A 25,858-nucleotide genomic window follows, 5' to 3' on the forward strand; every position below is an offset into this window, starting at 1 on the left:
CAACACCGACGGGCACAGAGCGACAATCACAACCTGAACACCGGCTGGTCTCAGGGAGTGTGAGCCACCGAGGGGCCGAGATGATACACAGGCAGCAGGGGATTATGGGAGCTGGGGGGGGGGGGGGGGGGGGGGTGTTTCCCTTTTTACCATGAGGAAGTCATGCCAAGAATCTGAGACAGGAGTGTGAGAGAGAGTGTGTGTGTGTCTGTGTGTGTGTGAGAGAGAGAGTGTGAGTGTGTGTGTGTGAGAGAGACAGTGTGAGTGTGTGAGTGAGAGAGAGAGTGTGAGTGTGTGTGAGTGTGTGTGTCTGTCTGTGTGTGAGAGAGAGAGTGTGAGTGTGTGTGTGTGAGAGAGAGAGTGTGTGCTGCAGAGGCTTCAGATTCATGAATGTGATACTTGATAAGATTGTGTGTGTCTTTTTAAACTTGTTTTGATTTGAGATTAAAACAGATTTTTCTCATCAGAGTAAATCTCATCATCAGTCATTTGTTCAAACAACCTGTTTCTAGATTTTCCTGAGAGTTAAAACAGTTTTTAAAAGTCTGTAGTTTCCTGTAAGTAGAAGTGTGTGTATGTGTGTGTGTGTGTGTGTGTGTGTGTGTGTGTGTGTGTGTGTGTGTGTGTGTGTGTGTGTGTGTGTGTGTGTGTGTTAAACCTCACAGTAGTTCTAGTTTCCTGAACTTCACCAAACCTTTAACATATTGATTTACAGTCTTTGGTTAAAACTCCTGATGAGACACGACCATTGTTTCTAAGCATTTAAATGGTTTATTCACTTTTCACTTAAATCTGGAACAAGAATTCAAACTGTGACATCATTTCATTCAGTCCAGAATCATCCTGATAAAGTTTTCAGTTTAGAAAAAGAAGTAAATTCTCTCGTGTGCTCGTAGTTTGTTGACGTCTCAGGAGTTGAGACGGTCTCTGACCTCAAGGTGGCGCTAACACTCCACCTGAGCTCAGAGTCTCTGAGCGTCTCCAGTGATCCAGACTCTATTTAAAGCAGCAGTTGACCTGCGGCTGTCACTGAGGAATGCTGAGCTGGGAAGATGCCGCTGACACATGCAGGACCGACCAACGTGCACGAGTTGGTACGAGCACATGCTGTCACCTTCTGCTCACACATGCTCGTGAGCTGCACACAGGAAATAAACAGAGAAGCAGTCTGACGATTTCTACTTAGAACCAAAGACAGAAATAAAACACACAAACACACTCAGACTGAAAGTCCTGCAGGACTGAGACGGACCCGGGTCCCGGCCCCCGGGTCCCGGCCCCCGGGTCCCGGGTCCCGGGCCCCCGGCCCCCGGGCCCCCAGCCCCCGGGTGTGTCAGGCCCCTGCAGATAAAACCTCAATTTGTGTAACACTGATACAGACCACAAAATGATGAGTGTGAGTCTGTGTAAAACAACCACACATCTGCTTCTCATAGGCCGCACATCCATCACTACAGACACGGTAGCTGTCTTCGTCCGAACCAGAACATTTTCTTTTCAAAAATTATTTTCAGCCTAATTTTTTCCAGGAATTTTAGCATTCACCATCATCATGACATAAATTACTGCTCATAAAACGAGACTGTAAAGTCTGAAACGTGTGGATTTAAATCTATTAATCACTGCTTCACTCAAGTCTTCAGGAATTACAAGGGGTTTGGTTAAAAATCAGCAGAGTAACAAACCTTTTTAAGAGCAACTTAACACTCTATAAAAGCTCCACTCACTGAATTCAAACCCAGAGAGAAGATTTGTGGATTTTCTCTGGAACAGTTTCTCTGCAAACTTTGACCACGATCAACTGCTGCTAATAAAGTGATTTTACATTCTTGTATAATGTACAAGCTCAGAAACTCAGAAACTCTCTTTAATAAGTTTTGTTTGACATAAGAGACATAAATATTTAAAGGTTTATATTTATTAAACAACATTTAAGAGAAAAGAAAAATCAAACCATGAATCTGGGTAAAAAGAAAATGTAGCTTGTTGTTTTAAACTGTTTTAAATAATAATTTGTCTATCAGTCTGATTCGAAGACTATTTATTCGTATTCACTGATAGTTGTTAAGCCTCAAATATAATTAATATAATAATGAAAATAAAAAGTTTCCCAGGTAACGTCTTGTTTTGTCTAAAACTTGAAGATGAGATGAAAACACGTCTGAGAAACTGGAAAGTTGAACTATGAACGATTCAAACAATCAACACATTAAACTCAGGTCAGGATTCAGGATGTTCTTCACTTTCTATAAAAACATTTCGTTAGTTTCCCAGAGAATAATTCACGGGTCTCGATCAGACATGATATTTATGACTGTGTGGAATTTGGTGCAGATCCAAACTCCAGTGACTTGAAGAAAAAACCCTCCAGTGAATAAAATCTGCTCGTTAATCAGGAAAACTCATTTTCATATGAATTATTGACCTGGAGTCTCTTGTGAATTCTAGGTCAAATGCAATGTAGAAATGTAGTTTAGTAGAAAATACAGCTACTTGTGAAAAGTACCTGAAAATAAATAAGTACAGAGACATGAAAAATGTACTAAAGTACAGTAACTAGGTAAATGTACTTTGTTACATCGCACCACTGATTTCCTGAGCAGCTCCATGTCTGTGACCTCATGTACATTTCAAACTAAACTCTGAGGACCTGAACCTGAGACAAACGTCTAACGTGTCCAAATACTTCTCGTCTCACCTCATAGGTCTCAACTGATCACATGACCCACAGCTCCTCGTCAATAACCAATCAAGAGGAGAGAAGCAGAAACGTTCCTGACGACAGCTTTTAACACGGGTTCACACACAGAACCAGAAAGAATCTGCACAAAGACATTTCTGGGCTTCGGGACACATGTTGTAATACGTGACGGTTTGTTGGCCTCGATGAGGGCGTTCGTCACAAGTGGACGCCAGCGGGCGCGGCGGCTCGTCCAGGGGTCACGCTCAGAGAGACGGATGAATTTATTACAACACGACGCGTCCGAGGAATTAAATCATCCTAATTCTGCCGGACTTTTCCAGCATCACGGCTAAATCCATAACTAGAGAAGAAAGATTAGAACTTTTTTTCCAGGATTTTGAACTTTTACAGCCACGGTGTCGTTTTATTCAGGAACAAACTTCGTCCCGATCAGAAAGACCCAGGTCCTGAGATACGTGACGGAGGATCCACTTCAGTAACTTTCCACATTTCTGTCCGTTCACATGCACCAGTGGCTGCTATTTTGTTGCCATGGCAGCGCGGCGGGAGGCAGCCATAACAGCGTCCCGGCCTCCTGCTTCATCTTCGTGCCGAGGGAGGTTTAAAAAGCAGCTCTGCAGGAACAGGAGGGTAATTGGATGTTTGCATGTGAGTGTGTGTTTGTGAGTGTGTGTGAGTGTGTGTGTGAGTGTGTGTGAGTGTGTGTGCGCTCCGGACTGGCAGAGAGCTGGGAGTTTTCCCCGCTCTTACCGGTAACAGGAGCTCCTTGATGCCAGCTAACTCGACATTTTCCAGCCGTGCTCTCTGGCAGTGCCAAGCCCCTAATGCAGCTCTGCAGGCGGAACGTCTGATTGTGTTTATTGTGCTGCCACGGTCCACGGTAGACATGGCGGTTAAAAATTATAATTTGTAAACCTAATTAAATCATCAAGAGAGCCACTAAAAATATCCCCAGGAGCTAATTAGCATGGTGGACACGGCGAGACGAGGCAGAGGAGCCAGATCGAGCTGCAGCAGAGTTTCTACAGATCATCTGTGTTTACGATGCCGTGGTTTAAAGGAACAGTTCAACGTTTCAGAAAGAGGTTGTTTGCTTGTTATTGGTGGTGAGATGAATATCCATGGAAATCCCGGAAAGTGTGCGTTCAGTCGAGCAGGAGTCAGGATGTGGTTAAATTAAACATTAGCAGCAGTTAGCATCTTTAATAACTAAGTACTTTCACACTGGCTGCGTCCAGTATTCTTTACCACCGTGTTATTCAGCACAATGAAGCAGGAAAGCTGTCTTCAGACGTCTTCATCGCTCTAACACTGGGAGAAATGATCCCCTCATGTGGCTGCAGGGGGCGCTGTGGCTCAGTTACACAGTGCTGCTTTAAACTGCAGCACTTTGTGTTCATGAGTGTGTGTGTGAGCTGGAAACAACAACAGCACACACACACACAGCAGCTGATCTGACTGTAATAAGATGAAGTGTGATGATGTATTAAATCACTGCTGGGTCACACTCACTGTTATGATTAGTGCGAGTGAACCACAGGGACTCTGACCACACACACACTGAGTCACATTGAACTGAGGGTCACTGCAAATGTTCCTAATAAACTCACACTCGTTTCACTTCAGCCTCAAAATAGATTAACAAGCTGCTGTTTTTACACCGTTAACAAAAACTCAAGCTCAACAGAAGAAGAAACATTTCACAAGCGGATAAAATAACACGATTTATTATTTCTGAGATGAAACTATTTTTATTTCCGTTTTATTTTCCAGTGAATTATCATTTCTGCTCGAGCCACAAAACCCGTAATGATGTAAAAACAGGCTGAAATAAAAACGTTCAGAGATTAACTTACTGTAAAAACTTATCGGGCAGAAACTTTAAAGAGTTTTAAAGACTCGTGCAGAGAAGCTGCTGAAGAACCACAGGCTGCGTCAGAGTGGACAGGTTCAGACTAACAGGTCGACTTAACTTGATCCAAACTCACAGCTCAAAGCACCAAGTGAAGATGCTGCTGCAGAGGCTGGAGAGAACGAGATGATGCTCATGTTCCATCTGGTGAATATGTCAGAAATATTAATGCATATTAGTGTTTGTCTCTTCCAGGTCTGAACTTTCCCTCTCTGACCTGGATGAGCATCTTGATTTCTGCTTGTGTGTGTATAGAAGCATAAATATTCACTGTCTATCAAACAGTTTTCATCATTAATCTGATGGTTGAAGGTAAAAGAACAATCAGAGGAGCTGAATCAGCTACAGGTTACTGGAGGCTCTGAATCCCTGACTTCTCTCTCTCCTGATCAAATGGTTCCCAGATGCTGTGGCAGCAGCTGTACGCTGTGTGTGCAGGAGGCGGCAGCGGAGGGTCGGCGAGCTCAGTGCCAGCCGCCCATCAGGGTTCTGGGATGAAACGGCACCAACGGATGGAGGGAGTTTGTTAAATGGAGGCCAGTCGATAACTTTTCCAGACGGTCGGCCAAAGAAAAAGTACAAAACTAACAAAAAACACCCGAACGTGGTTCAGACAACAACACTTCGACTTATAAAGTTCAAACGTATTTTAAACACAGCAACACTTGTGTCGTTCAGGGCTCATCCCGAGGTGTGCACGACGAGGACGGTGTTTGTTGCATGTGAAGCCGCGGTGGAGACGCTCACAGAAGAAGAGAACCCCTGGCTGGCCTCCGTGTTTAGCTGCGGCGCTCTCTGCGTTTCCATGGCTATTTACTTTGAGCGCCATTGTTTTGCTTTAACGATGCCAAGAGAACAAGAGGCATGAAGCAAAACAGGATCTGAACCTCTTTAACAGCTCGGTCCAGCAGTCGGGCCGTGGCTGCAGAGCGAGGCCCGAGCTGGAGGAGGATTCTGCTCCGCCTCTCCGCCGCGGCGAGGGAAGAGCGGGCACCCAAGCCAACTCTACTTTATAAGATGAAAAACACTCCTGGTTTGCATGAAACCAGAGCCGGCCGGCGAGTCGTCTCGGCTGACATGATGCTCTGAATGAAATCACATTAGTTTGGTAGAAAGAGGCAAACGCTGCTTTAGCTCTTTTCAGTCTGTTGCTACGTGACCAGAAGAAACCAGAACCTTTCTGCTTTGAGTCTGAATTCAACAACCTCTTGCATCACTAATGACGTTAAAGTACAGAAGAACATTAGGTCCAAAACACAAACATAATTACACCTAATTCACCCAAAACCCTGTGTTTTCAGTACTTTCACACTTTCACGCTCCATCACTATTCACACACATTCATCCTCTCATCACTTTCTGGTTTGAAAGGATTATTTAGTCCGAAACATTTATCAACCCAACGTGACTCGTTGGTTTGTGAGCTGCTGATCTGAAGCTTCAGTTTGAAATTTATTCCAGCGCCATTTTGGTTTGTGTGTAACCATATTAGGAGGAGCAGGGGGTGGAGCCTGACTGAGAGCTTGAGGACATGCCCACCTGTCACCTGCACCCATTGGATGGTACTAGCTGTCAATCACACTGTGGTATCCCCCCCCCCTCAATACATCCAGTGCTTTATGGTCTGTTTGACTCTAAATGATCATAATTCACTAAATGAACATCAGCTGTTGGAAGAAGACTTGAAACTAGAGACTGAGACAGAAACTCCTGAATGTTTCCTGACGTTATAAAGTGAGAAGTCACTTTCTGTAGACTTCTATAGAAACTACCAGAGGAGTCCACGTCCATTTTTCAATTTGCTAAATTTTAAGAAAGAAAATTTGTGTGAAAACCAGCGACACCTTTGTGTGCTTCAGTTTTCACATTGGCCACAAATCAGCTGATTCTCAGATTGTAAAGTTCAGTTGTCTAAAACTAAATGATTGAACAAACGGTATTAACTGTGACGAGGCCTCAGTTTGACCTCGTGGAAACCACTCGTTTCTATTCTTGACCAAACAGTCACAGACCGAACGGTTTCTCCGACCACAGCCTGTGTGGAACTCACCGTCTATTTCAGTTTAAAACACATGTCATGTATTTTGTAGGAAGCAGAGAGTCATAAATACTGGATCTGATGCAGACGAGCAGCCGGGTCATTCATCCCCGCTGCCTGGCTCAAAGGCCCTCTGGGGCTAATCAACAAGTGAACCATCCACTGCTGCAAAGTCACCAGACTCACAAAGATCAGGCTCCGCAGGTGAAACTCAACCTGGACGTGTCCAATGTTCCCGCTCCAGTGACTTTTAAGAGGCTGAAACTGACTCCAGGACCAAGGGAGCGGGTTCACCGGATCGGGATCGGATGTTACGGCACCACTCCCCCCCCCCCCCCCCCCCCCCGCCCAGGCTGTCTGAGATACCCGACCCCCGGAAGTGTGCGCTGGCTGTGACGGATGGCCCGGAGCCTGGAGCTGTGGCTGATGATGCAGCGTGATACTCCCAGAGAGGGAGGAAGGAGAGAGGGGAGCAGGACTCAGGCAGCTCCTGGGCTGAAACATGCTGCTGATGGTGATGGTGATGATGATGGTGATGATGATGATGAGGGTGATGATGATGATGATGATGATGATGATGGTGATGATGATGGTGACGATGACGATGGCGGCGAGTCCAGCAGGGCTGCCAAAGAGGAAATCTGGGATCTTGTCAGCACAACACCACGGCACCAAGGAGCCGAGAGTCAATGTGCAGGTTTAAAGGATGAGGAGCCTTCAGGCTGTTTTCCAGTGAGAAGCTCGTATGAGTAAAAGTGTTGAGGAGGAGAATTCACTCACGATCGCTGACCTCTGACCCCTGTTTGAAAATCTAGGTATAAACTGCGCAGGAGGAAAAGTCTGAGCCAACAAACAGTTTTCCTGGAAGCAGATCTGACACCCAACACTCTTACAGCAACATTTCCATCCTCCTCCATTCAGAGGTGTGAGCGGCGTGCGTCAGCCCGACAGGAAATGACCTCACCCTGGGACTGAAGGCATCGTGGATCGACACAAAGATAAAACTTCAGGGGGGTAGTACTGGTCAAAATCCAGTACAAACCAGACTGCGGCCAAAGAGCTCACCTAAAAAAAGTTTTAACCTAACCACGGGGACAAATCAATTTGAACCAAAACCACGATATCGTTCCTAGATCCTCATTAATCAAGTTGTTTTGTGCCTCATCGTTACCGAACCATAACCACTCGCTCCGATAGGTCGTATCTGAGACGACCTAGTGGCTGTAGGTGGTAATGCATCGTAGGGCGACACTCACACACTCTCTGTGCTGCAGAGAAGCTGCGTCACTGTGTCAAACATGTTTCAGGTGCTGCAGGATCGGCTGCTGGCGCTCGGACTGGAAACACTTGATGTGTGAAGATCTGACAGGAACCCTGCAAAGCTAATCCGCCACAAACCTCCGCGTTGCCAGAGCTAATCAGGAGATGTCAACACACACCCACACGTGCACACTCTGTAATGTAGAAAGGCTGCATGTAAAAGTGGCCGTGCACATCTGAACAGTTGATTATCAACATCTCAGCTTCGGATCAACATGCGTGTTAGACCTCAGCGAAACGTGGATTCATTACTGGACCGTCTCCTGAGCAGAGCCCAGTACCTGCTCCCCCCCCGTGCACACGTGGGCGAGGCCCCGCAAATACTTTCCATCAGTTTGTGTAAGCAATGATAAACATGTTACATCCCATCATGAGAGCGTGGATTCCTTGTTATGGTCGGAACAGAGCGTCGGCAGCCAAACGCTCGTTTTCCCACAGTCGTGTTTCAGAGGGAGAGAAGGTCTGCGTCTAATTTCAGCCTGTTTACGGCAGATCTAAATTATGGTATCGAATTCACCCCCAACCCACCGACTGCCAACTGTCATGGCCGACCCTCCCATACAGGCCACTTCTGTCTCTGGGAGGAGGAGAGTAACCCAATCCCCCCCGAGGCTCTGGCTTGGTCTCATTCTACTGTACGAGAGAGAGGGAGAGAGAGAGAGGGGAGAGAGAGGGAGAGAGGGAGAGAGAGAGAGAGGGAGAGAGAGAGAGAGAGAGAGACAGAGAGAGAGAGACAGAGAGAGAGAGAGAGAGAGACAGAGAGAGAGAGAGAGAGAGAGAGAGTGAGAGTGAGAGAGAGAGAGAGAGAGAGAGACAGAGAGAGAGAGAGAGGGAGAGAGACAGAGAGAGAGAGAGAGAGAGAGACAGAGAGAGAGAGAGAGAGAGAGAGAGGGAGAGGGAGAGAGAGAGAGAGAGACAGAGAGAGAGAGAGAGACAGAGAGAGAGAGAGAGAGACAGAGAGAGAGAGAGACAGAGAGAGAGAGAGAGAGAGAGAGAGAGAGAGAGACAGAGAGAGAGAGAGAGACAGAGAGAGAGAGAGAGAGAGAGAGAGAGAGAGAGAGACATCTGAAAACAAACAGAACTAAATAAGTGCGTCTTTTCTTTAGTTAATTTGAGTTTCTTCCTCAAATAGAAAGCAGAGGAAACGCTGCCGGCAGAGCCACAGTTTGTGAATGAAGCCCAGATGTACAGAGTAAGAGTTGGACTGTGACGGCCTCAGTGTGTGTGTGTGTGTGTGTGTGTGTGTGTGCACAGCAAACACACACCTACACAGTCCCCAGTGTAATGACAGCAGACCCAATGTCGATGATTCATTTCCTGTGTTTCTATAATTCAGAGTTTAATCAGTGTCACTGGATCTCGTGTCATTTCACTTGAACCTGCACTTCTCAGTTTGTCCCAACAGGTGGCGATGTTACGGAGACACGGGAAGTTAACACGATTATAAAATCCTCCATCGCTGCAGAAAGTAAAGCTGCAGAATCATTTTCCAGTAAAAAAGACTCACTACAATAAATGTCACATTAAGAAACTGTTTAAGTAGCAGAAAATATTGTAAAATACAGAATTTAAAAAAGGAAAAAAATGACTTAAGGATCTAAAAAACTTTTGCTTTCGTGAGAACGATCATGAAAATTCCTCGTTACGTCAGAAACATGTGGCTGCTGGAGATTCTCCTGTTCTTGATTCCTGAAGAGTTTTACTTTTTAAGGTTTGAGGGCTTGACCTGACACACACACACACACAGACACACACACACACACACACACACACACACACACACACACACAGCGTCCACATGACTGAACATCAACTGTACAGATGTGTGCATGGATGGACTCATACAAGTAGACTCACAGTGTGTGTGTGTGTGTGTGTGTGTGTGTGTGTGTGTGTGTGTGTGTGTGTGTGTGTGTGCCCCCTACACACTGGATGTGTGCCCTCCTTTCTGTTGTCTGTGGACAGGAATCAAAGGGACGGAGCGCGGGGCCCGAGGCCCTCGCTGCACTGAACCATCAGTTGGCAGGATGAGAAGTGACTGTGTAATGAGACCAAGAGGTGGGAGGGAGGAGGGGAAACGGGGTTAAAAGGAGGGGGATGGATGACGTGATGGAGGGTGGAGGAAGAGGAGGATGGAGAGACACAAAAAAGAGAGAAAGAGAGAGGGGGTGGGATGTCAGAATGAATCAGGGCAGAGGTCACGTCAACCTCGTTTCAGAGAGCGAGCCAATTAAAGCCAAGTCTGGTTCATATGCAGCTCTGTGGTGGGGGGTGAGGAGGGTGAGGAGGGGGTGAGGGCGTGTGACCTCACTGTGTCCTCATTACAGGATCCGTCTCATGGACGAGGAACAACCTCACAGGACTCACTTCTGAGGGAGGATTCTTTACGTACGACTTTCAGATGCTGTTTCTCGGTTCTGTTCCAGAGTGAAAACACATAGTTTGGACTTTTGGACCAATCACAGGAAGTAGAGACAGAATTAAACAGTAGAAGAAGAAGAAGAGGAAGAGGAAGAAGAAGAAGAAGAAGAAGCAGCTGCAGTCTTCACCTCCGACGATATAATGTTTGAACCATGAGGACGTGAGTCAGGAAATGTTCTGCAGAAGTCAGAAGAGCTGCAGCATCAACACGAGCTTCTTTCACACCTGAACTGAAGTCCAGAGATCCAGACATTTTCCAGAGGGGCCCAGTCAGGAACCAGTCAGGAACCAGACAGGAACCAGTCAGGAACCAGACAGGAACCAGTCAGGAACCAGACAGGAACCAGTCAGGAACCAGTCAGGAACCAGTTTGTGTGTAATATTTACATAATATTTCAACTTCACATGGAAGCCCTATAAGTACTTTAACATGTATTTATACACAACTAAGAATATCTTTCTGACAAGATGAATAGGAAAAACATAATCTACATCACTGCTTTTATTTTTCTAATTATGTAAAGTTCTTCAACCTCAGAATTCAGGCTTCACTCGTCCTCTTATCTGGAAGTTGAGTTGTTTCTTTTCTGGAATCAAACTTTAAATGAAGAACTGAGCTAAATGATGGAATGAACCTTTTCCCCTTCGGACCTCCTTCTTCTTCGTAAACATTGTGCAGAATGAAATGAGGATAAAACCACAGACGTGAGGAAACACGGTGGCACTGCCAGGTGAATTACGCCCCCCCCCCCGCTGGCCCCGGTGCTGCGGCTGCACTTCATTAGATATCTCCACTCTACCTTTCACCGACAAATTCAATAAATGTTCATCTGGTTCCAATTAGGCCCTCGTTAGCTGTAATTGGCCTGGTATTTACTAACAGCATTACTCAACGCGGGCTGGCGCAGGCCGGGCCGGTCTGATCCGAGCCAGGCTACACTCAGTCTTCTGGGTTTGTTAGTTCGCTGCCAGTCGTCTGTGCCCTGCAGAAACCAACGATCTCCAACCGGTCAACTGCTCCACAGCCTCACCCCCCCCCCTGGATCCACTGTTTTACTATAATACGTTTGTTTGGTCTAAGGAATCTGAAACTGACAGAACTCGTTTAAATTGTATTATTTACAAAAGACAAACATGCGTCGTCCAAACCAACAGAACATCCTCCCAGATTCAATCCAAACACGTCAGGACGAAGGACGTGAAGTTAGAGAAGACAGCACCAGTGTTTCAGGAGAGAAAGACTTTATGTTCCAGTGGGAAATGAGACTCTGGTTTGATTCATTACTTTTACCTCATCTATTAAAAACCTCGACCTGAACATGTCTTCATGTTGGGAGCTCACCCTCAGACTTCTTGGTAAAAATCCAGAGAACTGTGAAAAAGACTCTGAGCAGCAAATGATGTTTGATCCAATTTTTTAAAGAACAGAGTAATAAAATAAATCAATTTGAACTCAGGGCCCTGGTTCACATTCTAGAAATGAGAAACATGCTCTGAAAACTAAACTACGTTTGGGTTTCAACACAAAGACTCATTGATCCTAATGATCCTTCAGTTTCAGTGGCTGTTTCCAGACATGAACTTCAGGAAAGATCTGGAAAACAGAGTCTGGACTTTCTCTGGAGTGAGTGTTTGTCCTGTGAAGCAGCAGCAGCAGGTTGTCGGGTCCGACTCGTTCACACCAACAGGAACATTACATTACATGACGTTACTCGGAGGCTGCAGGAAAAGTTCCAGAAAATGTCCAGAGACACTGACTCAGACGTTTGTTCTCACAGACAGAACCTCCAGAACATTTCAGGTCTGAAAACACCAAGTCAGTCCATTAAGTCGGAGCAGAAATAAACGACATCCTCCAGGAATTATCCTCCATCCGAACCAGGCTATGAACTGAATCTTCCCAAGATTAGTTCAATTTGATGGAAATGGTGCATTAAAAATAATCTGAATCGTATGTGTAGTGTGGGAACATGTTGATCATGACCACCGGGGAACATGTTGATCATGACCACCGGGGAACATGTTGATCATGACCACCGGGGAACATGTGGATCATGACCACCAGGGAACATGTTGATCATGACCACCGGGGAACATGTGGACTTTTCTCCAGGAGACGTTCAGTTGTGTTGTTCAGGAGATAAACTTTAAGGTTTTCAGAGAAGCTGCAGCCTCAGCCAGCTGGGGGGGGGGGGGGAACAGCGGCTCTTCAGCAGAGTTTGACGGTTCAATTCTAATGTTTCACTGACGGGGGAAAATATTTTCACAAGGTGATGGTGGGGGGGGGTGTAGAGCAGCCGGAGCGCTCACAGGCAAACAGAGCAAACTCCTGATGTGTTTCAAACGGGGGTTACTGCCACTTCAGCCACTTGCAGGGGATTTCTGTGTCAGAGGAGAGAAGAAGTGGATTTGAAAACGCTCCACAGAAACTTTCCAGAACCAGGCTGTGGGTCCGTCAGCAAACAGCAGGGGGCAGCACATCAACTGCACTGACAGATGGAGTTTAGTGTAAGAAGTTAGTGCACATGTGGAAAGTGTAAATGTGTGTTATTGGTAAAGAGAATACGCTGCATGGACACATACCAGTGACTGTAAATAAAGACGAGATGGAACAAAATCAGGCCAAAATATCTTGGATACAAACGCTGCCATCTCCGCAGTCAGAGTCTGTGAGAAGTGATGGGGGGGGTGGAGCCGTGTGTCGACCAATCAGGAGTGAGTCTCAACTGTCATGTCGTATCATCAAATATCTGATGTTTACACTTTAGGATACAAATGTTTTTAAAGAGTTCTAATTTCCATGAAACTGCTGATCACTGTAGCTTTAAGCAACTGTTTCCTTTGGAACTATTTTTTGTGACGAAAAGTCAAATTATCTAATTTCCTATGTAACCACTGCTTGACCCGATGGAATCTGTCACAGGTCAGGGAAAGATGAGAAGGGGAAGCTGTAAGGAGTTAGGGAAGGAGTTAGGGAAGGAGTTAGGGAAGGAGAACCACCATGGAGAGAAAATCCATCTCCAAGTTTAAAAAAAATAACTACTTTAGGAGAAAACCTTATATAAGAGGAGAAAACCAACATTGTCCAGGAGCAACTACGAGCGTGTGTCACTTTAAATGTTGCTGCAGCAATGAATTGTGGGACATCATTGTCTCCTTTCCTTTTCGTAAAGGATGGTCCGATGTTTCCTCTGCTAAAAGGAGACAAGTTAGGAAGCATTGAAGCTCCTTTCCTCATCATTTGGAGATTTCAAACAGATCTTATTATGGCTGAAACACTAAACGCTAAATGACCTGATGACCTGAGGACCAGCCTCCATGTTCCTGCAGGACCTCGACTCCGCGGCTCCACCATCACCTGCAGCAGAGGGAGCAGCGTTTGTATCTGAGGGATTCTGATTGATGGTGACAGGACGTGGAGACGTTGTCTTTATTTACAGTCTGTGTTGTGAGCGTGTGACTCACTGATGTTTTTAATCATGATTCACACACAACATGAGTCACCGGGGCAGGAGAACACAGCTACTGAAATCTTAACCAGGTTTGAAACCTGTCGACGAACACGACAGAACGATCACGTGAGAGAAGAAGAGGCTTCGACTCAGAGAAATCAAACGAGAGGGGAGGAAGTCAGGGAAGGACATTCACCTAACACATGAAAGAAAGAGAGAAAGAGACAAGAAGACGTCAAACAGCAGATCAAGTGGCTGAGGAGTTTCTCTCTCTGCTCCTTGTCTTCATTTTCCCTTCTGCTCACAATTATTCCGTTTCAATTCTCCTTCAATCACGAGTCCGAGGATTTCACCAGAACGCACCTGTCCCCAAAGATCAGCAGACAAACCCTGCGTTTCAACACCCTGCTCTAATGATTCCAGGAACGCTGAAATAAATGATGACACATGGGCGCGTTCAGACCCGTTCCAACTCTCAGATTTTTCCTCTTCTCTGGCAAGTTGGTGAGTTTTCTCTGGTATGTGAGGAGGGAGGGAAAAGACGAGTGTCTGCTCTGCACATGTCTTTCACAACGTTCAACCAACACACAGAGAAAGAGGGAGAGATTTAAAGAAGAAGTAGAAGAAGAAGAAGAAAAGAGGAGGAAGGGAAAAGACAAAGTGAGAATCTGCAGAATGTATCAGTGAGAGAGAGACAAAGGGAGGAGGAGGAGGAGGAGGAGGAGGAGAGCAGCGATGGTTTTTATTACCCACAGAGAAAGAGAGACTCTATAAAACAAAAACCAATGGAGTGTGTCAGTCCGTCCATCAGTAATAAAACAACCAGCGGGCTGATGGGAAACACTCCGACCAACAGAAAACATACAAAGGAACCTTGTAAGAATCTATATTTAATTTCCTCGGGTTAGGGTTGAAAAGAAAAGTCGGTCGGCAGATCTTTGGCAGTTCGGAGGACAACGGTGGAATCTGTGGACGCTCACTGGACGCGGACGAGCAGAGGAGGAGCTTTAACATTTGAGTTTCACAGATTCTGCGTTAAGGCCTCAGTCAGGTTTGATTCTTCCTCCTCACTCCTACGCCTGTTTCTGACTAAATCCACCTCCGCCCACGAGAGCATCCGTTCGAATCCCTGCCCACGCCAACACACCTGAACACACACGTCACATGACCGCTCACGTGCACGGGTCGTGTGGTGTAAACAGGAAGTAGAGCCGGTTGCTTAGTTACAGAAGATGCAGATGATGAGTTTATTCTCTCACCTCCTCACTGTAGAATCCTGCAGGTGAGACAAGCGTTGGTGCAGATCTACGTCATACGTGTGTGTCACATGTTCACTGCAGGTGGGTCAGTCAAACAGGAAGTGAGGCGGGGGGACTCTGGACTGAACCACCTGAGGCTCAGAGCACAGGGGTGTTCCCTGGTTCCTGGACCAGTGAACACAGTTTGAGGAATTTGAAAAAGACAGAAGTTTGTGTCTGAATTAACTTCCTGAATAAAAACAGGTTGAACTCAGATTTAACTACAATTTCAATATCATTCATCTTTACTTATTCATATGAACTTATTATTACTTTTACTAACATGTCTCTTCTCTTCTCTTCTCTTCTCTTCTCTTCTCTTCTCCTCAGTTACTCTTTGTTTCAAGTTTTTTAGTCACATGACTTTATGCATGAAATGATTAATGGATAAATTGCCCTCAAAGAATAAACAGTATAGATAATGAATGAATGAATGAATATGTAATTGTCACCAGTGTTTTTCACAAACTCTTCAACTTCCTCTCACCTTAAAAACCTCCGTCTTTGTTCTGCTGAAAATAATAAATTACATATAAAATACTAATAAAACAATAAGTATTATTATTTTGATGCTCATCAGCAGAACTGTTGCACTTTATTATAATTGACATCTGTTTTATCAAAGTTTATTTCTTCCTGCACAGGTTCTAATCACTTTTCTGTGAGTGTATTGACTGTGGTTGTGTTTCTTTGGATCTTGGAGCTGATGAAACATTATTGTTCCTGTGTTGATTCACATGTTTCTGAACAAGCAGCTTCAGTCCTGTGGATGTCTCCGTGCCGTGTACATCAAGTGGACGTACATCAAGTGGACGTACATCAAGTGGACGTACATCAAGTGGACGTACACGCTGTGGACGTACACACTGTGGACGTACACACTGAGGACGTACACACTGTGGTTCCTCGGCCTCTCTGACCCGGTATTAAAGGCTGACTTCACTGTCAGGGTAATTGCAGGATCCGTCCTGCCACTAACTACACCACCGATTCATGAAAATACTGTTTTTTCTCCTTTGGGTTTGTAACTGTTTCCACATGATGTGCGGGTTCAGAGGACGAGGAAATATAATACATAAAAACACTGTAACACACACACACACGTATGTTCCTGTGAATAACAGCAGACGCACATACAAACATCCCACACATGTAAAAGACTCGGCGTGTGGGAGAGATGAATCCGTGCTGAGATGATTTGCCGCCACGTGAAACCTCCGTGTTCCTCCTGGACACTTTCGAGGAACAGAGTGAGACGCAGGCTGACGTTCAGAGTGTCGGGAGCAGATTACTGTTCACTTTAACTGAACAATTATCATCCATGACTGACGCCCTGATCAAGTCAATATGTCGTCTCTGACCCGCCGGAGAGGAGCGTGGATTTACTGTACAGGCCTGGGACCAATTAACCAAGACGACCACAGCACCACTCTGCGGGTTTGTCTACCACTGTCCAGATGGTGGCGCTAGTGTGGTGCAGTGAAGCCTCAACACACAGTAAAAAACTCGTCCAGGGGTCGAACTCTGCAGATGCAACAAGCTAAAGAAAGAAGATTGTGGACAAAACTTAAAAACCTTTTAGAAAAGGTAGATAACACTCGGCTGCTTCTCCAGATGAACGGGTTTTAAGACCCGGGGGCAGAAACCGTCCCTGACTTGAGCTCCAAGTATCAGGCAGCGTCACTTTGAAGAAGTTTGAGTTTAGATTATTTTAGTAACAGAACAAAGATCTGAAGGATCAAACTCCTTCAAATGTCCACACAAGTTTCTCAATAATCACATGATGGCTCATTATTACAGATATTACAGATCTTTCACTGCTGAAGCTCGTGCCTCCACCAACAGTCTCCTTATGACTCACATTTAAATTCACTAGATCTGGATTTTTACTTCACACACTCATTAGTATCAGTCCTCTGAAGATGTTTCTTCTAGATCCATGAGTGATTCTCTGAGGAGTCAATGAAAAATGTTCTATTTCACAATATAAAGAAATTCCACAACAGAATCCTCTGACTTGATGACCAACTCGACGTCGCACAGAGTCCGAGCTGCAGGTCTCACGTCTGCAAACAAGGACCAACAATCTCGTCCTAGAACAGATCTGAATCACGTCCTTCCGCTGAGTTTCATGGGAACACGTCCAGTAGCCTTCAGAAACCCCAATAATCGATTTGATATCACTCATCAATATCTTCTCAGGTTGTCGCTGTGATGAATTGTGTTGTTCTGAATGACAAAGGATTGTGTGCACGTGTGTGTGTCTGTGTGCGATCTGCCGAGCTGAAATCTGAGCTGCAGAGTATTGATCTGCAGACTGTCTGAGTGCTGCTGTGGTGGAAAACTGACTCCTGTGATGTCAGCGCCTCCATTAACACTCAGCTCATCCGCCGGATACACTGCAAAACACACAGGGTAGAAATACTCTACGGCTTATGGTTACGACACCAGGTTGCATCATGTCGTGATGTGTTCTAACATCTACTTCTTTAAAACTCTCCTCCAGGTCACATTATTTATTAGTAAAGGAACATGTTTTTCATTCTGATCTTTAAGAGATGAAACCCTCCGGACGGTGTTTTGCAGTGTGGCTCCGTCGGGGCACGGATCCATATCTATTCTGAGAGGAGATCTGAACTCTGCAGATTGTGTGAATCTTCAGTTTCTCTGAGCTTGTTTGAGGAAGTAGTTTCCTGAGAAGTTAATACTTCCTGTTCTCTTCCTCTCAAAGACATTGAACTGTACAGTCGTTTAATTTCATATTTTCATTATTTCCAGAAGCCTTTTGTAAATCTGTGGTTTTGTTCTGATATTTCGAGACATTAGTTTCCTGAGAGGAGACGTGTTGGACGATGTTTGAAGCTGATGCAGAAGAGACAGTGGCATCATGATATGATTTTATTTGTGTTAATATGAACTCAACAACTCAGGAGTTATGATATGAATATTCTTCTGTTCATCTCAAAGTAATAAAACGTGAGTCACAGTGCAATGCATTGTGGGACGACCCAGTACAGATTCGATTTGGTCATTTACAGATGGAGGACGATCAGATGTTTGTAATAAAGATGGATGATATGAAAGCTCCGCCTCACATGTTAGCAGACGGGACATGACCAAACTAAAATATCAAAGACACGTTAAATAAATGTTGTAAAGATGTTTCTTGTCCCTTCAGGTCGTTCTTATCTCTCTGAGGTTTGTTCAAGTGTTTCATTTTGATTTATTCATTATAATTATTGTGATTATTTGCTTTTATAATGTTCAGCTCTTTGTGTTGCATTCTAGCCATGAATAGTGTTTGTGCAATGAGGTTTATTATTATTATAATTATTATAATTATTATAGCTCCACTGCACCGTCACTGCTGCACAGACTCATCAGCGTTCATCCATCTTTATTCACAATCTACTGAACAACCTTCTTAGCCCCCGATCAGCTGCTCCTTTAGAAACAAAAAGTGAATCGAGCTCCTTCCATCATCTCTGCGACACAAGCTGAGCATCGTGCTAATGACAGAGCCTCAAATATTCTGTATCATCTGTTCAGCGTCTGTGTCTTTTATCCAACGTCTCTGCTCCTGCATCACCAGCGGCGCCGGAGATGCACAAAGCAGTGAATCAGAGCCAAGAGCACACACACACACACACACACAGACACAACACACACTCACACACACACACACACACACACACCACACACACAACAGTATTCTGACCTATTTTCAAATGCCACAACACAAACTAGGAGAGCACAAGAAGCGAGGAGGAGGAGAGGGAGATGGAGGAATTAGAGGAATTGTTCCATTTCAGTCGCAGCTTGGTTCGGTTCCTGCCGTCAGCTGCAGCATCGCCGGTTCAGTCTGAGCTTCGGTCTTCGTACAACACGCTCCATTACTGCCACTCTGCTGATGGTAATCCAGCTCTGACAGACCTTTCATGGCAGATGTGGCTTTTTAGACGTGAACGCTGAGAACCGAGGGCAAAATAACAGATTAACAACCCTAATTTGTCCTGAGGTTTTAAGGCTAAATTGAACGCAATCCTCCCCCTCTCTTCTATCAATCTAAGTGTCTCTGTGGTCGGTTTGAATTCACATTTATACGCAGCCATGTGCTTTCAATTTCTGCTGCGGACTAATAAAGGCCATTTGTGAGAGGGGCATTTTGATTGGGCCATTTCTCTTTTTTCTCTTGGAAAACCTCAGGACTCCAGAGCGTGGTTGTTTGACAGTTACAAACGCCGCTCTGGCAGCGTCGTGTTTCTTCCAACCAGCCGGTGGGAAGATTGATTCTTTAAAACCGACGCAAATGTGAGGAGAGGACCACACACACACACACACACACACACACACACACACACACACACACACACACACACAACCTGGATTCAATATTCCAGACTGTTCAATTAAGATGAGAGGACCAACAAACGCTGCCACTGTCAGAAAAGCTTAATGTAAAACTACAGTGGCAGAAAAAAGGTCAACAAACTCTAATCTGCTCCGTCAGAAAGTGGAAATTCGTCAGACAAGGCCCTGACTGTTATGTCTCTGCTCTATATTGAAAATCAGTTGTTTCCGTTGGTTATGCTGTGAGAGTCTGAGCTGTAAATATTCCAGCCTGCTGATGGAAATTAGATAAATCACGAGCTGAACTCCAGAGTCTCGCCCTGGTAACTGAGCTTCATTTACTTTCTTGCCAGTTTTCTCGGTTTCTGAATTCTCTGCGCTGACGTCCGTCCAGAATCCATTACAGTGATAATCATGTTTGTTTTATCGTCGTTAAAAAAACTCTTTTTCACCGGATTAGAAACACCAGACGGATTTAGACGTTGACCAGAAACATCTGTATCTCTGAAGGCAAATTCACACTGAACAAAGGTTTAATATAACTGAGACATCACAATCAGCCAATCACAACCAGCCAGGAGCTTGAAAGCCTCCAGATACACGAGGTTTCCACTGCAGGGTTAACTCTGTAACGCAGGACGCTGCGTCGCTCTGCGACCACAGAGTTCAACTTTTAATGCACAAGCCAATTAAATCATGTTCATGCGAGAGAGGAGGCGGAGTCAGCCGGTGAACACGTGTGTTGTGTGTCCCAAGCATGAGAGTGTGATAGTTGATGTTATGATGTTCACGTGGGTCCAAAGCATCGAGCTTGTGAGTCTCAACACAACGAGCCCAGAGTCCAGGGAGGAAAGATGACAATAATTCAGAGGAGTAAAACAGAATCGTGCTGCGAGAAAAGAAAGATGGAATCAGAATCTGGTGAAACACATTCGAGGGTCACCTGCTACCGACTGGGAGGAGAACACGGTGAGTGTGACCACACGTTCATCAACACACATTCTGATTAGAATCAGGAGAAGTTTTACCTTCACAAGGTTAAAGTCACAGTTTGCTGATGTTTAGGCAACAAAACTTTCACTCGGTTTTAAAAACAGTTTCCACTCGTGTGCAGAGTTTTACTGAAAACAAGAACATGACCCGACTGACAGTTACAGACGGATTCACCACAAACAGACCGTTGATAAGGGTTTCCACAGAATCATAACGTGAGACTGGAATCTAAAATAATTTAGATATAATAGTTCTCATCCAAGAACATCAGGGGTTTTATCAAAGGTGGAAAATCTTCCTGCAGAAATGTGTGGGAATTTTATCAATTTAAAATAAAGCTGATTTGTATAAAATGATCCGTCAGACATGACACAGACACAGAGGCTTCCTCTGAGCGGATGAGTCATCCCCTCAGAGGGAAAACTCCAGAAGGGAAGTGATGTGTCCTGAAACAACCAGAGTTCATCCGTCTGTCTGTGTGTCTGTCTGTCTGTCTGTCTGTCTGTCTGTCTGTCTGTGTGTCTGTGTGTCTGTCTGTGTGTCTGTGTGTCTGTCTGTCTGTGTGTCTGTGTGTCTGTGTGTGTGTGTGTCTGTCTGTCTGTCTGTGTGTCTGTGTGTCTGTCTGTCTGTCTGTGTGTCTGTCTGTCTGTCTGTCTGTCTGTCTGTGTGTGTGTCTGTGTGTGTGTGTGTCTGTCTGTGTGTCTGTGTGTCTGTGTGTCTGTCTGTGTGTCTGTCTGTGTGTCTGTCTGTCTGTGTGTCTGTCTGTGTGTCTGTCTGTGTGTCTGTCTGTCTGTCTGTGTGTCTGTCTGTGTGTCTGTGTGTCTGTGTGTCTGTGTGTCTGTGTGTCTGTGTGTCTGTCTGTCTGTCTGTCTGTCTGTCTGCAGGGCTTCACAGGAAACTATTGTAACTATAACTTCATTTTAAAGCTTCATAATTATCATTCACTAACTTAAACTTAAATGCAGAATCTAATTAGAACGTAAAAAATAATCTTTGTGTTTGAAAATCCTGCATCACGTTTTACATTCTCCATAAACAGCTGGTTATTAAAATGACCTGGTTACAAACACCGGTCAAGTTCATTCAAGCCGAGGGCTGATTTAAACCAACAGCAGGTTTCCACATGTCGGAGAAACCGTGAACCTGAACCAGAGAAACAAATTCACAGTTCAAAGTTTGTCTCCTGCATGATGATAACGTGATGAAGATAAACCACATGATCACAGAAGATTCTTGAATATTCAGCGATCAGAGCAAATGAAAACTACAAGTGACGTAAAATGAGACTATAAAATATTTCTGACCAACTGTGTAAGAACTGGATGAGAGAGTTTAGCTGTGCAGGAGGATCTGACCTCAGAGAAACAGAGAAACTACAGCAGACCCACAATGCACCTGGCAAATCTCCCAGAATCCATTACTCTGGCACTGAGTCAGAGACGCAGGAAAACGATGGCTCTCATCTCCGCAGCTCGAAACCAAGCGGACACATCAGAAACATGTGTGCACGTGTAGGTCTCCTCATTCACTCACATGTCAGTGTGTTACAGCTTCACGTGGTTTCATTGTGTGCGTTTGTCCAAACTGAGGAAACACAACGAGTCGTCCAGAGTCAGAAAAACAGCTTCATGGTTAAATTATGGCAAAATAACCGTGAGAACCCTGTCCAGTAAAACAGTTCAGGTGTCCGAACAAACCAATCCCACTTTAGGTTTGGTCAGAGACTGTGGAGGATCAGCAGGAGACGAGGAGACTGTTTGACTCGTGAAGTTTCTGTTTCCACATCCTCTTCTCAAACACGCCTTCATACAGGAGACATTACTAACGCAGAGACAAGCCCGGACACATCGGAGACACGGCGCTGAGCTGCACCCGTTCACCAGCAGGCTGCTGTCTGACTTCATCGGGGTCTTACCTGCTCAAACTCCCTGAGGCTGTGCATCTGTACGGCCGGGCCTTTCCCCCCCGCTTCACACGAGAAATCTGCACAGACACGAAGAGGAAAGAGTCAAACGTTAAACTGGAAGGAGACACGAGGAGAAGAGCAGAGGTCAGACGCTGCAGAAGAAAACCACAACTACATGTTTACCACCAGAGGAAATCATGCACCTTCATAACATTTCCACTGTATCTTGGAAACCAGGCTCAGATGTACATGGAAGATACTACATGTACATATATATATATAGGCTATAGGCTACTCTATATATACTCAAACTGTCCTAGAATCTGTTTACACCTGCACACGCGTGTCCAGTGTATGTGAGCGGTCACGTGTGTTTCCAGGCGGGTGAGTATTAACACTCGAGTGGACAGAGATCGTTTCTGTTTGAAAATGCTGTTTTCAAACAGAAACAGTCGTGTGGATGTCGTTTTGTTTCAGAAACAGTTCCAGCAGGAAAAGAAAGCTCAGAGCAAACCGAGCCAGTGCGTGAACCCTGAGTGAGGATTGTTATGGTAGGTTTATTTTTACTGGAAGAACCAGAGCGTCGTCAGAGAAGCAGAAACTGTGATGCAAATAAAAACGTGTCATGAACGTCAGTGTTTAAAATAGTTCCAGTGTTACTGAGTCTCTGTGATCAGCCCTCTCCTCATTATAACCGTATTAAACCTGGATGTATATGAGCCGTGTCCACACTCGGTCTCCAGCTGAAACACATCCAGAGCCTCAGGACGTCTCCGAGCCAAACGTCTCCTCTCAGGAGAGCAGGAGAATTCCCAGAAACCTCCACACAGGAGGGATCTGTAGTTCGATTTGAATTCCTGTAAGAGCGGGGGCCAATCGGCCCGCAGCAGGGAGGGGGCGGGGGGGCGGGGGTCCGGAGGGGCGTCATTAAGACGCTTTGGCAGAATTCAGACTTCTGACGGTTCTTTCAAATTGCAACACATTAAAACTTATTAAAAAGCTTCTCTGTTAACTGAAAGTAGAAAGTTCTTCTGGATCAGGGCCGGATGTGAACGGCTGCAGCAGCGCAGGGCACGAAATGTTACACAACACCGAGAGGGAAGACGCACTGGCACCGCTACACAAACACACACGTACACACACACATGTTGTATGACTGCACTCGTCAGGACCCTTTGATCAAATCCTATCATTTTATCCTGATTGACTCATTCTCATTTATTTCTCTATTCTGTAAATATCATGGTGTCAGAATCTCTGTGACTGAGTCCAGATTCAGGTTGAACATCAGGACACAAGTTTAGTTTGAGGGAAGAAGAAATGTTAAAGGAAAATCCTGCAGCTTCACAACCTTCAGTGTTTTCTACGTTTGACTTGTTGTGAACTTGATGTTTTGATGGAGATTCTGTAAAGTTGGAAGTTTCTGGACAGACGGAGCCTCATTGTTTCCCCCTTAAGTTCATACTTAAAACAAACACCGTGCGCATGCTCAACACACACACACGTGATCCACATTCATCTGAAGATATAATATTTACTGCATAATATCGGACCATTCTGAAATGTAACATTCTTTTTTAATGATTTTTCCTGTTTGTGTTGTCATCAAACGCACAAGGAGCGGTACGGTACATTTATTTCTTAGTATTTATATTTAAACTCATTTCCCAGTAATTTACATTTCAATAGTTTCTCCTGTAAAACAAAAACTCAATATTTAAAGTGTTTTCTCATTTCTTGGTTCTCTCTTTAAAGCGCAAGACAAATTCAGAGATTCTTACTTTACTTATTTACATGAAATTTAAAAATCAGATTAAGACCATTTTGACCTTTTGTGTCATTTAAATGAATCTTAAGTTCTAAAGATTTCTCCACTTTTCAAAATGACTTAACTTCTCACAGTGGAGGTTTGTGAGGTCTTCACAAAGACACAAGTATAAGAACACACACACACTGTGGTGGGGGGTGTGACCAACACACTCAGAGTCATGGCTGCAAACAGCTCATTAGTCAACACAGGAGCTTGTGGTAAAAATAAACCAAGTGTTTATGGTGCAGGTTCGTGGAAAATAAGACAAACGTCACATTGACCATCAGTAAAATCAGTTTTCCAACATGCTGCTGATATTTGAGGAGACACTCACCCATCACTGGCACGATGCTCTTCGGCCTGGCCCGTCTCTCCGCCCCGCTGTGCCTGAAACAACACACAGCCGTCAGTCCTCCGTCCTCAGACCCAACCCTGACCCACGACTGCTCCTCGGCAGCCTGCTGTCGATCCCTGCTCCTCCAGGTTCATGGTCAACACGTCCAGGGAGTCCTACCTGCTTCACCAGCCTCTCACAATAACAAGCCTACTTCTCCAAGAGGGTCAGAAAGTCCAGAGTGAGGAGGAGGCAGAAGGTTCCCACTGACATGTCAGAGACAACAGGGACACTCACACTGTGCTGCTGGAAACTGAGTCAGCAGCGCATGCTTCAGGTCACACAGCCATCACTCACCAGTAAACACAGAGGAATCCAGCAAGTCCTGAAGGAACCCAGTCACAACGAAGCAGAGGTGGGAGGTAACTGAGTACAAGTACTGCATTACTAGATTATTCAGGTATCTATACTTATTAAAGCATTACATTTTTCATTTTAACAAAAATGTCTGAACTTTCTAGCCTCGTTACTTTAATGCATTTGAGGGGAATTATACGTTATTTCTATTTTGCAACATGGAGCGATTCCTTGTCTATTTTATACGTTAAAAGAATAAAACTTTCTCCATCCAATTTAAATGAAGAAAACAGTTTGATTTGCACAGATACAACCTCTTTGCTTTTATACTTTCAGTACATTTCAGAGCCTGAACTTTATACTTTGACTTGAGCAAAGTGGTTGAATCAGAACTTTTACTTGAGTTGTTGTAAACACACGTATCTGTACGTTTACTGCAGTAAAGGACGTGTGGACTTTTTCCACAGTGAAGAGTCACAATTAAATGATTTCTTCAGTTGATAAAGTCACATTTTGTGCTTTTTCTCAAATCTTTTCTCATCTTAAACACTAGAGAAATGCTTTTTTTAGCTTCTGTGGAATGAAGTAGTTATTTTAGCGTCAGAGGGAAATGAGCCGTTAGCACGTCCCCCGAGTCGCTCATGAATAATCAACGGAGGAGCTGAGCTGTAAAGACCTCGTTCATTAACGTGTGGATCAGGCAGACGAGGCCTCTTCACATCAGGGTGAGAATGAAATGAGCCCAGTATCAAAGTCTTTTCACTTCAGATGCCGACCAGCTCGCGTGAGGGCAGAGAGACTCTGTGGCCGGCTGACGGCAGCTGGTGGAGCCGGGAGCTGCAGCAGGAGGTGACGGTGTGCGAGACGCTGGAGGCCGAGGAGACGACTCGGCAGTAAACGTCTCTTCAGCAGCTGCAGGAACAGCAGAACATTTGTGCTTCTCATGTGCCGCCACTCGTCATC

General features: G+C 45.0%; 1 protein-coding gene across 1 annotated transcript in view; it reads right to left on the reverse strand.

Annotated features, from left to right (window-relative positions):
• pde4dip (phosphodiesterase 4D interacting protein) overlaps positions 1-25,858 on the reverse strand; it is a 66,659-nt gene that overhangs the window by 39,469 nt on the left and 1,332 nt on the right. Inside the window, exons 2-3 of the mRNA XM_034582920.1 lie at positions 24,539-24,591; positions 22,404-22,471 (exon numbers count right to left, since the gene is read on the reverse strand). Coding sequence (XP_034438811.1) covers positions 22,404-22,471; positions 24,539-24,591 — 121 coding nt within the window. The remainder of the gene's footprint in view (positions 1-22,403; positions 22,472-24,538; positions 24,592-25,858) is intronic.

The sequence above is a fragment of the Hippoglossus hippoglossus genome, chromosome 4 (genome assembly GCF_009819705.1).
Source record: "Hippoglossus hippoglossus isolate fHipHip1 chromosome 4, fHipHip1.pri, whole genome shotgun sequence".
NCBI lineage: Eukaryota > Metazoa > Chordata > Actinopteri > Pleuronectiformes > Pleuronectidae > Hippoglossus > Hippoglossus hippoglossus.